This window comes from Heterodontus francisci, chromosome 18 (assembly GCF_036365525.1).
Source record: "Heterodontus francisci isolate sHetFra1 chromosome 18, sHetFra1.hap1, whole genome shotgun sequence".
In the NCBI taxonomy this organism is placed as follows: domain Eukaryota; kingdom Metazoa; phylum Chordata; class Chondrichthyes; order Heterodontiformes; family Heterodontidae; genus Heterodontus; species Heterodontus francisci.
This window is the reverse complement of record NC_090388.1, coordinates 2,973,176-2,985,940: the sequence shown is the minus strand read 5'-3', so window position 1 is coordinate 2,985,940 and position 12,765 is coordinate 2,973,176. Positions and strand designations below refer to the sequence as shown.

The 12,765-nt window shown below is 47.1% G+C and overlaps 1 protein-coding gene across 1 annotated transcript; it reads left to right on the top strand.

The window, feature by feature from the left end:
- Nucleotides 1–3,617: 3,617 nt before the first annotated feature.
- Nucleotides 3,618–10,181, top strand: LOC137379773 (uncharacterized). The gene is made up of 3 exons (XM_068051129.1): nt 3,618–3,673; nt 8,164–8,305; nt 8,928–10,181. Exons 1-3 carry the CDS (start codon nt 3,618–3,620, stop codon nt 10,179–10,181), a joined length of 1,452 nt encoding a protein of 483 aa, XP_067907230.1.
- Nucleotides 10,182–12,765: the final 2,584 nt, after the last annotated feature.

Below are 12,765 nucleotides of genomic sequence, written 5' to 3'. Positions count from 1 at the left end.
CCAAGGAAGAAATTGCAACCCAGGCGATGGTGAAAAAGGAGTTAAGTCAGACATTAGAGGGGTTTAAAATTGATAAAGAGGAAGTATTAGATAGGCTGTCTGTATTTAAAGTAGATAAGGCACCAGGACCAGATGAGATGTAGCCAAGGATACTGAGGGAAGTGAGAGTGAAAATCGCAGAGGCACTGGCCATAATTTTTCAGTCTTCCTTAGACTTGGGGGTGGTGCCAGAGAACTGGAGAATTGCAAACGTTACACCCTTATTCAAAAAAGGGTGTAAAGATAAGCCCAGCAACTACAGGCCAGTCAGTTTAACTTCGGTGGTGGGAAAACTTCTAGAAAAAATAATTTGGAACAAAATCCATAGTCACATAGATAAATGTGGGTTAACTAAGGAAAGCCAGCATGGATTTCTTAAGGGAAAATCATGTTTAACGAACTTGCTGGAGTTTTTTGAGGAGGTAAAGATTCTGTGATTTGGCTCCATGTCAAATTTTGCTTGAAAACACTTGTAAAGCACCTTGTAACATTTCATTAGGTTAAAGGCACTATATAATTGCTTTGTTGTCATTGTTGTTAAGTGCTTTTGCTAGAAATACAAAGGGACATTCATTTAACAATTGCTAATGAGTAATGACAATGTAAACTGCATGCAATTAAATAAATAAAAATTAATCTCATTCCATAAAACCTTGAAGAACCAATTGAAGAGGTCTAAATAAATAAAAATGATTTGGAGGAAAGTGTAGGTGGACTCTTTAGCAAGTTTGCAGACGACACTAAGATTGGTGGAGTAGCAGATAGTGAAGGGGACTGTCAGAGAATACAGCAGAATATAGATAGACTGGAGAGTTGGGCAGAGAAATGGCAGATGGAGTTCAATCAGGGCAAATGCGAGGTGATGTATTTTGGAAGATCCAATTCAAGAGTGAAGTATACAGTAAATGGAAAAGTCCTGGGGAAAATTGATGTACAGAGAGATTTGGGTGTTCAAGTCCATTGTTCCCTGAAGGTGGCAACGCAGGTCAATAGAGTGGTCAAGAAGGCATACGGCATGCTTTCCTTCATCGGACGGGGTATTGAGTACAAGAGTTGGCAGGTCATGTTACAGTTGTATAGGACTTTGGTTCGGCCACATTTGGAATACTGCGTGCAGTTCTGGTCGCCACATTACCAAAAGGATGTGGATGCTTTGGAGAGGATGCAGAGGAGGTTCACCAGGATGTTGCCTGGTATGGTGGGCGCAAGCAATGAAGAGAGGTTGAGTATATTAGGATTATTTTCATTAGAAAGACGGAGGTTGAGGGGGGACCTGATTGAGGTGTATAAAATCATGAGAGGTATAGACAGGGTGGATAGCAAGAAGCTTTTTCCCAGAGTGGGGGATTCAATTACAAGGGGACACGAGTTCAAAGTGAAAGGGGAAAAGTTTAGGGGGGATATGCGTGGAAGGTTCTTGACGCAGAGGGTGGTGGGTGCCTGGAACGTGTTGCCAGCGGAGGTGGTAGACGCGGGCACGATAGCGTCTTTTAAGATGTATCTAGACAGATACATGAATGGACAGGAAGTAAAGAGATACAGACCCTTAGAAATAGGCGACAGGTTTAGATAGAGGATTTGGATCGGCGTAGGCTTGGAGGGCCGAAGGGCCTGTTCCTGTGCTGTAATTTTTTCTTTTCAATTCACTGGCTGAATGGAATGAATAATTAGCCAGCTGTACCTAAATAAATAATTCACTGACTCCAATAAATAGATATATTCCATCTCACTTGGAATAAATTATAGACTGAGATAAATCAATTTATACTTTGTTGTTTTAAATAAGTTACTACAGGAGGGAAAGGGATTAACAACAATTAAGGAAAGAAAATACATGTCATCTAGAGCCACGTAGTATGAAAATAAGATTTGCAAACCAGGAAGAGGATCAGTTTCAATCCATTTGCTGTGGTGGTTGATCTAATCACGAACTAACGACAGTTCCGAACGAGGGACCAAAGCAAAAAAAATCAGTGATCGAAGGCTTCGGTTCCTGACCATGTGACAAGTAGCTGTGGATAACACTTTCGCCTCTGAGTGACAAAATCCTGGGTTTGAATCCCACTCCAGAACCTGAGCACAAAAATTAAGGCTGACACTTCAATGCAGTACTGAGGAGGTGCTGCACTGTCTGAAGTACTGTCTTTCAGATCAGACGTTGAACTGAGGCCCTACCTGCTCTTTCAGGTGGGTGCAAAAGATCCTGCAGGCACTATTTTGAAGAAGAGCAGGGGAGTTATCCCCGGTGTCCTGGACAATATTTATCCCTCAATCAACAGCACTAAAACAAACAGGATTATCTGGTCATTATCACATTGTTGTTAATTGGAGCTTGCTGTGTGCTAATTGGCTGCTGTGTTTCCTAAATTACAAAAGTGACTCCAATTCAAAGTCCTTCATTGGTTGTAAAGCACTTTAAATCATCCAGTTGTCATGAAAGGTACTATAGAAATGCAAGTCTTACTTCTTTCTTTTTCAGTTCTCATCAGTTCAGCTGATGTGACTTATTGCGGCCTCTGGAGGGGAGGATTTACAGCCCAGAGTGACAGAGCAGTGAGTGACAGATTGCAGCTTCAGCATTTCTGTGTTAAGTTGTGGTCAGTTTCAGAGGGGCAATGATGATGATGAACACTGACAGTTCACTGTCAAATCCCCCTATATTCAGGCCAATGATTAGAACCATAGATAGTACAGTATAGAAGGGGGCTATTCGGCCCATTGAGTCTGCTGTGTCAGCTCTTTCGAAGAGCAATCCAGTTACTCTCACCGCCCAATCTTTCCCCAATTTTTTGCATTTCAAGTATTAATTTCCTGTATTCTGGAATATGCTGCTACCACCTGCAGGTTAACGCCCGGTATTGCAAACTGATTTAATTGAATTGGAACAGCAAATTCTTCTCTTAATGAACTGAGTGGAAAGCATTGCCGAACACAATGCTGAGAGAAGAATTCAGCAGGGAGTGTCCCACCCTCCTGACAGAGTCCAGACGCTCTTCTGTCAATAAATTTAAAGGGACATAAAATCGGGTTAGGTAGCTGCAATTCTACCCACCTGATTCTTCTCTCTACGCTGCAGCCAAATGATGTTTTACTGTCAGGTGCAAAAAACTTTTCTAAAGCATCAGAGGAAATATGGCAAGGAAGGTGACCATTTGGCTCATCACGCCTTCGCTTGTACCAGGTGCTGCCTTTTGGATGAGACAGTAAATCGAGATCCTGTCTGCCTTCGCAGGTGGACATAAAAGATCCGTAGCACTATTTCAAATAGGAGCAGGGTAGTTCTCCCTGGTGTCCTGGCCAATATTTATCCCTCAATCAACATCACCAAACACAGATTATCTGGTCATGTTCCCATTGTTGGTTGTGGGATCTTGCTGTGTGCAAATTGGCTGCTGTGCCATCGATGAGCCCTCATCTTCCAAGTGCAGTCCCAGCAGTGGCCACTGTTAGCGTTGGTGCTGCTGAGGCTGCAGAGCTACCCACCCTCTGATTGGCTGGCGGCTCTTGGGGACGGACCGCCACCCTTAATAGAAACGGCAGCCCTGGCGGCAACAACTTAATTTGCCGCCACTGGCAAGATGTGGCCCTGGGTCCTGCTGTCCAGCGAAGTAGGAAATTTGATAATCGAACAAACGTAAGGCTTTTTATCTGAACGCACGAAGCATTCGGAATAAAATAAATGAGTTAACAACGCAAATAGAGATGAATGGGTATGATTTAGTGGTGTTTACTGAGACATGGTTACAGGGAAACCAGGTTTGGGAATTGACTATCCAAGGATATTCAGTATTTCGGAAGGATAAGCAGGAAGGAAAAGGAGGTGGTGTATCTTTGTTAGTAAAGGAAGAGATCAGTGCTGTAATGAGAAATGATATAGGCACTGGAGATCAAGGTGTAGAATCAGTCTGGGTAGAAATAAGCAATAGCAAGAGAAAGAAGACCCTGGTGGGAGTAATCTCTCGGTCCCCAAACAGTAGTTCCGCAGTGGGGCACAGTATAAACCAGGAAATACTGGGGGCTTGTAAGAAAGGTACGGCAATAATCATGGGTGATTTTAATATGCATATAGACTGGATTAATCAAATTGACAAGGGTAGCCTCGAGGGAGAGTTCATTGAATGTATTAGTGATTGTTTTTTGGAGCAATATGTTGTGGAACCAACCAGGGAGCAGGCGATTCTAGATTTGGTATTGGGTAATGAGGTGGGATTAATTAATGATCTCATTGTTAAGGATCCTCTAGGGAAGAGTGATCAGAGCAAACTAGAATTTCAAATTCAGTTTGAGGGCGAGAATCTGGAGTCCCACACTAGCATTCCAGAGTTAAACAAAGGCAATTACATAGGCATGAGGACAGATCTGGCCCTAGTGGACTGGGCAGGAAGACTAAAAGATAGGACAGTTGATGAGCAGTGGCAAATGTTTCAGGAGATATTCAGTTCCTCCCAACTAAAATATATTCGAGAGAGGAAGAAAGATTGTAAGAGGGGGAAAAACATCCATGGCAAAGCAAGGAAGTTAAGGATAACATAAAGACAAAAACTAAGACAAACCATATTGCAAAGGCCAGTGACAGGCTGGAAGATTGGGAAACTTTTAAAGATCAACAAAGGGTTACTCTCTTCTTCTTTGGCCTCCTTATCTCGAGAGACAATGGATACACGCCTGGAGGTGGTCAGTGGTTTGTGAAGCAGCGCCTGGAGTGGCTATAAAGACCAATTCTAGAGTGACAGGCTCTTCCACAGGTGCTGCAGAGAAATTTGTTTGTCGGGGCTGTTGCACAGTTGGCTCTCCCCTTGCGCCTCTGTCTTTTTTCCTGCCAACTACTAAGTCTCTTCGACTCGCCACATTTTAGCCCCGTCTTTATGGCTGCCCGCCAGCTCTGGCGATCGCTGGCAACTGAATCCCACAACTTGCGATCAATGTCACAGCACTTCATGTCGCTTTTGCAGACGTCTTTAAAGCGGAGACATGGACGGCTGGTGGGTCTGATACCAGTGGCGAGCTCGCTGTACAATGTGTCTTTGGGGATCCTGCCATCTTCCATGTGGCTCACATGGCCAAGCCATCTCAAGCGCCGCTGACTCAGTAGTGTGTACAAGCTGGGGATGTTGGCCGCCGCGAGGACTTCTGTGTTGGAGATACGGTCCTGCCACCTGATGCCAAGTATTCTCCGGAGGCAGCGAAGATGGAATGAATTGAGACGTGGCTCTTGGCTGACATACGTTGTCCAGGCCTCGCTGCCATAGAGCAAGGTACTGAGGACACAGGCCTGATACACTCAGACTTTTGTGTTCCGTGTCAGTGCGCCATTTTCCCACACTCTCTTGGCCAGTCTGGACATAGCAGTGGAAGCCTTTCCCATGCGCTTGTTGATTTCTGCATCTAGAGGCAGGTTACTGGTGATAGTTGAGCCTTGGTAGGTGAACTCTTGGACCACTTCCAGAGCGCGGTCGCCAATATTGATGGATGGAGCATTTCTGACGTCCTGTCCCATGATGTTCGTTTTCTTGAGACTGATGATTAGGCCAAATTCATTGCAGGCAGCCGCAAACCTGTCGATGAGACTCTGCAGGTACTCTTCAGTGTGAGATGTTAAAGCAGCATAGTCAGCAAAGAGCAGTTCCCTGATGAGAACTTTCCGTACTTTGGATTTCGCTCTTAGACGGGCAAGGTTGAACAACCTGCCCCCTAATCTTGTGTGGAGGAAAATTCCTTCTTCAGAGGACTTGAATGCATGTGAAAGCAGCAGGGAGAAAATCCCAAAAAGTGTGGGTGCGAGAACAAAGGGTTACTAAAAAGGTAATAAAAAGAGCAAAGATAAATTATGAAAGAAAACTAGCGCAAAATATAAAAACAGATAGCAAAAGCTTCCATAAGTATATAAAAGGGAAGGGAGTAGCTAAAGTGAATGTTGGTCCCTTGGAGGATGAGACTGGGGAGTTAATAGAGGGGAACACAGAAATGGTGGAGACACTAAATCAGTATTTTGCCTCAGTTTTGCCTCAACGGGAAAGGTTCCAGTGGATTGGAAAAATGCTAATATAACGCCCTTATTCAAAAAGGGAGGGAGGCAGAAAGTAGGAAACTATAGACCAGTTAGCTTAACATCTGTCGTTGGGAAATTGTTAGAATCCATTATTAAGGTAGTAATAACAAGACATTTAGAAAGTCAAAACGCAATCCATCAGAGTCAGCATGGTTTTATGAAGGGTAAATCGTGTTTGACTAATTTGCTAGAGTTCTTCGAAGATGTAACAAGTAAAGTGGATAATGGGGATCCTGTAGGTGTAGTATATCTGGACTTCCAGAAGGCATTTGATAAGGTGCCACACAAAAGGTTAATACACAAGGTAAGATCACATGGGATTGGGCAATTTATTAGCTTGGATAGAGGATTGGCTAACCAACAGAAAACAGAGTCGGGTTAAATGGGTCCTTTTCTGGTTGGCAAGATGTCACTAGTGGGGTGCCACAGGGTTCGGTCCTCGGACCCCAACTATTTACAATCTATATTAATGACTTGGATGTAGGGATAGAAGGTACTATAGCCAAATTTGCAGATGACACTAAAATAGGTGGGATAGTAAGTTGCAATAAAGAAATAAGAAATTTACAAATGGATATGAATAGATTAGATAAATGGGCAAAATTTGGCAGATGGATTTGAACGTGGATAAGTGTGAGGTTATCCATTTTGGTCGGAAGAATAGAAAGACAAATTATTATCTAAATGGAGAGAAACTTCAGAGTGCTTTGGTGCAGAGGTATCTGGGTGTCCTCGTGCATGAATCGCAGAAAACTAGTATGCAGGTGCAGCAGGTAATAAGGAAGGCAAATGGAATTTTGGCATTTATTGCTAAAGGAATAGAGTATAAAAGAAGGGAAGTGTTGCTGCAACTGTACAAGGCATTAATGAGACCACACCTGGAGTATTGCGTACAATTTTCGTGCCCTTACTTGAGGAGGGATGTAGTTGCATTGGAGGCAGTTCAGAGGAGGTTCACTAGATTGATTCCAGAGATGGGGGGTTTGTCTTATGAAGAGAGATTGAGCAGCTTAAGCTTTTACTGTCTGGTGTTTAGAAGAATGAGAGGAGATCTAATTGAGGTGTATAACATGATTAAGGGGATTGACAAAGTAGACGTAGAGAGGATGTTTCCTCTTGTGGGGCAATCTAGAACGAGAGGTCATAGTTTTAGGATAAAGGGTAGCAGATTTAAAACAGAGATGAGGAGAAATTACTTCTCTCAAAGGGTCGTGGGTCTGTGGAATTCACTACCCCAGAGTGCGGTGGATGCCAGGACATTGAGTAAATTTAAGGAGGAGATAGACAGATTTTTAATTAGTAATGGGTTGAAGGGTTATGGAGAACGGGCAGAAAAGTGGAGTTGAGGCTGAGATGAGATCAGCCATGGTCGTATTGAATGGCGGAGCAGGCTTGAGGGACTGAATTGCCGACTCCTGCTCCTAGTTCTTATGCTCTTGGCCTCGGTATTGAGACCCCACCACCTACATAAAATTCCAGCCATTATTCCTGGTGACTGGCTGAATGTGTTTTTTTATTTTGACACTGAAGCTTTGCCATTTCAATTTCAGATTGCACAGAACATAGGGTCAGGAGGAGGCCAGTCAGCCCCTTCAGCCTGTTCTGTCATTCAATGAGATCATGGCTGATTTGTACCTCAAATCCATTTACTTGATTTTTCTCCATATTCCTCGATATCAACACATGATGCGAATCTTGAAAACTCCAATCAACCTGCAGCGTCCACAGCATTTTGAGGGAGAGAGTTTCAGATTTACATAACGCTTTGTATGGAGAGGTCATTCCTCACATCACCCCGGACCGGCCTAGCTCTAATTTTATGATTGTGTTCTTGATTCTCCGTATCTGTCTTATTGAATCTTTTAACATTTTATACACCTCGATCAGATCACCCTCAATCTTCTAAACTTAAGTGAATACAAATCATGGGCTGATTTTATTCCTGTGACAGGGGTCTCAGCGCCATGCAGGAATGCGGAGGGAGAACCCGCTTCTGCCTACCGTTGGACCCCCATTGGAATTTTACTGCGCTCAAGCAATTGACTACCCACTGTCGGGGATGCTGTCCCTTTAAGGGGTGAGTTCCTGCCTCCAGATCTGCCTGCCAATCAGAAGGCTGACAGCTCTGCAGTATCAGCAGTGGTACCGGGAGCAATAGCAACTGCAGCTACTGCAGGAGGCCCTGCAGTACTGAGGAGAGAGAAGACCCCGGGACAGGTAAGTGGGGGCAGGGTCACCAGGGCCATTCAGGCAGACCCCGGTGATGGGGTGGGGGGGCGGTTGGTAAGGGTTGGAGTGCAGGGTCTTCCTGAATTACCACTGGGGAGCCTTTTGGAGGTCCTGGATTGTCCCCAAAGGATGGAACTTGCCCCCCACCGACCCCACTAGGAGGCCACCAGACCACTTAATGGCTTCAATTGGCCTGGGGAGAGAAGGCTATCCTCGCCCTTCCCCACCCCAGATAATGTGGCAGGCAGCCTGGGTAAAGTCAGGAGCGATGCCCCTGCCATTTTGTTTGCGGCCCCCCCCCCCCCCCGCCCCAGCCTCCGTGCCTGTCTAAAAGGGCAGAACAAAATACTGCCCCATCTTAATGCAGTCACTCCTCATAATTTAACCCTTTAAGCCCTAAAATAATTCTGCTGAATCTCCACTGTACCCATTCCAAGACTAATTTCCTGAGATGCCTTGGCCAAAACGGAACACAGTATTCCAGATGGGGACAGTAAAAGAGCTGACTAAAATTAATGGGAGCAGATAAAAAATTCCAAAAGGAAAAAACGTATGTGTTAATGGCAGGTTATTGCACAGTAATTCAAAATATTTACAAGAGTTGAAACAGGCCATTCCGTCCAACAGCACCGAGTCCAGCAGCACCGAGTCCAGCAGCACCGAGCCCAACAGCACCGAGTCCATCAGCACCGAGTCCAGCAGCACCGAGCCCAACAGCACCGAGCCCAGCAGAACCGAGTCCAGCAGCACCGAGCCCAACAGCACCGAGCCCAACAGCACCGAGCCCAACAGCACCGAGTCCATCAGCACCGAGTCCAGCAGCACCGAGCCCAACAGCACCGAGCCCAGCAGCACCGAGTCCAGCAGCACCGAGCCCAACAGCACCGAGCCCAACAGCACCGAGCCCAGCAGCACCGAGCCCAACAGCACCGAGCCCAGCAGCACCGAGCCCATCAGCACCGAGCCCAACAGCACCGAGCCCAACAGCACCGAGTCCAGCAGCACCGAGCCCAACAGCACCGAGCCCAACAGCACCGAGTCCAGCAGCACCGAGCCCAACAGCACCGAGCCCAACAGCACCGAGCCCAACAGCACCGAGTCCATCAGCACCGAGTCCATCAGCACCGAGTCCAGCAGCACCGAGCCCAACAGCACCGAGTCCATCAGCACCGAGTCCATCAGCACCGAGCCCAACAGCACCGAGCCCAACAGCACCGAGCCCAGCAGCACCGAGCCCAACAGCACCGAGCCCAACAGCACCGAGTCCATCAGCACCGAGCCCAACAGCACCGAGTCCATCAGCACCGAGTCCAGCAGCACCGAGCCCAACAGCACCGAGCCCAACAGCACCGAGCCCAACAGCACAGAGTCCAGCAGCACCGAGTCCAGCAGCACCGAGCCCAACAGCACCGAGCCCAACAGCACCGAGTCCATCAGCACCGAGTCCAGCAGCACCGAGCCCAACAGCACCGAGCCCAACAGCACCGAGTCCATCAGCACCGAGTCCAACAGCACCGAGTCCAACAGCACCGAGTCCAGCAGCACCGAGTCCAACAGCACCGAGTCCATCAGCACCGAGTCCATCAGCACCGAGTCCAACAGCACCGAGCCCAACAGCACCGAGCCCAACAGCACCGAGTCCAGCACCGAGTCCATCAGCACCGAGTCCATCAGCACCGAGTCCATCAGCACCGAGCCCATCAGCACCGAGTCCAGCAGCACCGAGTCCAGCAGCACCGAGTCCATCAGCACCGAGTCCATCAGCACCGAGCCCATCAGCACCGAGTCCAGCAGCACCGAGTCCAGCAGCACCGAGTCCAACAGCACCGAGTCCAACAGCACCGAGTCCATGGAGAAGAACTGATACATCAGCTGAGGGAGGGCGGTAGGTGGTAATCAGCAGGAGGTTTTCTTGTCCATGCTTGACCTGAAGCCATGAGACTTCATGGGATCTGGAGTCAATGTTGAGGACTCCCAGGGCCATTCCCTCACAGCTCTATACCAAGGTGCTGCCACCTCTGGTGGGTCTGTCTTGCCAGTGGGGCAGGACATACCCAGAGATGGTAAAGGAGGAGCCTGGAACTTTGACTGAAAGGCATGATTCTGTCAGGCTTTTGCTCGACTAGTCTGTGGCACAGCTCTCCCAACTTTGGAACAAGTCCCCAGATGTTAGTGAGGAGGACTTTTTGGGATTAATTGGCTGGATCTACCTTTGTTACGTCCAGTTTTGTTCTTTTTGCAGCAGTTTAATACAACTGGGCCATTTCAGAGGGCATTTAAGAGTCAACCACATTGCTGTGGATCTGAAGTAAAGGCCTGTGTGTCGGGTTCGGGTCGGGTCGGGCCCCTCTTCTGGGTCCGGCTTTCATAGTCATAGTCATAGAGATACAGCACTGAAACAGGCCCTTTGGCCCACTGAGTCTGTGCCGACCAACAACCACCCATTTATACTAGCCCTACAGTAATCCCATATTCTCTACCACCTACCTACACTAGGGGCAATTTTATAATGGCCAATTTACCTAACAACCTGCAAGTCTTTGGCTGTGGGAGGAAACCGGAGCACCCGGCGAAAACCCACGCAAACACAGGGAGAACTTGCAAACTCCACACAGGCAGTACCCAGAATTGAACCCAGGTCGCTGGAGCTGTGAGGCTGCAGTGCTAACCACTGCGCCACTGTGCCGCCCGGGCTCGGGTCGGGCCCAGTCCAGGTCATGCTCGGTTCGGATCGAGTCGGACCGGACACACACAGTAAGTGCTCTGCCGGTAAGTATTTAAAGTAAAAAACCTCGCTGAGCTGTGAGTCCGGGACGAAACTGCGTCAGCGCAGTGAACGAGTGATGTCACTGTGACGTCATCACGCATGCGCTGCAGCTTCGTGGCGCTACACAGTCGGAAGGGATGGCCGGGTCAGGCTCGGGTCATTTCGAGTGGAGTCAGGCTCGGGTTGGGTTGGGCTTGGGACGAAATTGGACGTACTCGGGCCAGGTCGGGCTTGGGTCCGCTGTGGATCGGTCGGGTTCGGGGTGGGTTCTTTTTCTTGACCTAAGCAGGCCTTTAATCTGAAGACATATATCGGCCAGTTTGGGAAAGAATGGCAAATTTTTTTTCCTAAAGGACGTCAGTGAACCACGACAATCTGGTAGTTTCATGGTCACAATTACTGACACTACCTCACTATTCCAGATTAATTTAATTAACTGAATTTAAATTCCCCAACTGACATAATAGGATTTGAAATCGTGTCTCCTGATCATTATTTCAGCTCTCTGAGTTTAAACAGTCATTTGGTAGTACAGAACTTGAGTATTGCTGAAAATAGAGACATATTGTTGAAACTTTCCATCTTGCACTCATCAGGACAACCAGCAAGAATACCAATGTAAAGGAAAGCTACGACTTTATACTGTACGAGAAGAGATTGCTGATTGGTTGGCAAGTGAAATCTACCAATCAGAGTTCACTTGTCAACTAGTCAGCATTCTCTTCTCATACAGTATAAAGTCGTAACTTTCCTTTACAGTAGTATTCTTGTGGGTTGTCCTGATGTGTGCAAGACGTAAAGCTTCGACAGCATGTCCATATTTTCAGCAATTCTCTGAGTTAAATACTCCAGTGACACAACCACTACAGTACCATCCCCAAAGATCATGGAAATCCACCATTTCTTGTGGAGGAGTCCAAAACTAAGGACCCTAAATATAAGACAGTAACTATAGGGAATTCAGGAGAATTTCTTATCCACAGCTGTTACAGAAGTTTCTAAATTCACTTGAAAAAGCCCTTCAAAACACTCCCACAAGGGATGCAGAGACCAAGTGGGCCCACATCAGAGACGCCATCTATGACTCAGCAATGACCACCTATGGCAAATATGTGAAGCAGAATGCAGACTGGTTTCAATCTCACTTTGAAGAGCTGGAACCTGTCATAGCCGCTAAGTGCATTGCACTGTTGAACTACAAGAAAGCCCCCAGCGAGTTAACATCCGTAGCACTTAAAGCAGCCAGAAGCGCTGCACAAAGAAAAGCCAGGCGCTGCGCAAATGACGACTGGCAACACCGATGCAATCATATTCAGCTGGCCTCCGACACCGGAAACATCAGAGGAATGTATGATGGCATTAAGAGAGCTTTTGGGCCAACCATCAAGAAGATCGCCCCCCTCAAATCTAAATCAGGGGACACAATCACTGACCAACGCAAGCAAATGGACCACTGGGTTGAGCACTACCGAGAACTGTACTCCAGGGAGAATGTTGTCACTGAGACTGCCCTCAATGCAGCCCAGCCTCTACCAGTCATGGATGAGCTGGACGAACAGCCAACAAAATCAGAACTCAGTGATGCCATTGATTCTCTAGCCAGTGGAAAAGTCCCTGGGAAGGACAGCATTACCCCTGAAATAATCAAGAGTACCAAGCCTGCTATACTCTCAGCACTCTA

Excerpts from the sequence above, each read along its gene's own strand:
- LOC137379773 (XM_068051129.1), top strand. The coding sequence starts at position 3,618 with ATGTGGCCCTGGGTCCTGCTGTCCAGCGAAGTAGGAAATTTGATAATC. Across the intron at positions 3,674-8,163 it reads AATTTGATAATCGAACAAAC|GGGTGAGTTCCTGCCTCCAG; the intron begins GTAAGGCTTTTT and ends TGTCCCTTTAAG. Across the intron at positions 8,306-8,927 it reads GAGAGAAGACCCCGGGACAG|GCCATTCCGTCCAACAGCAC; the intron begins GTAAGTGGGGGC and ends GAGTTGAAACAG.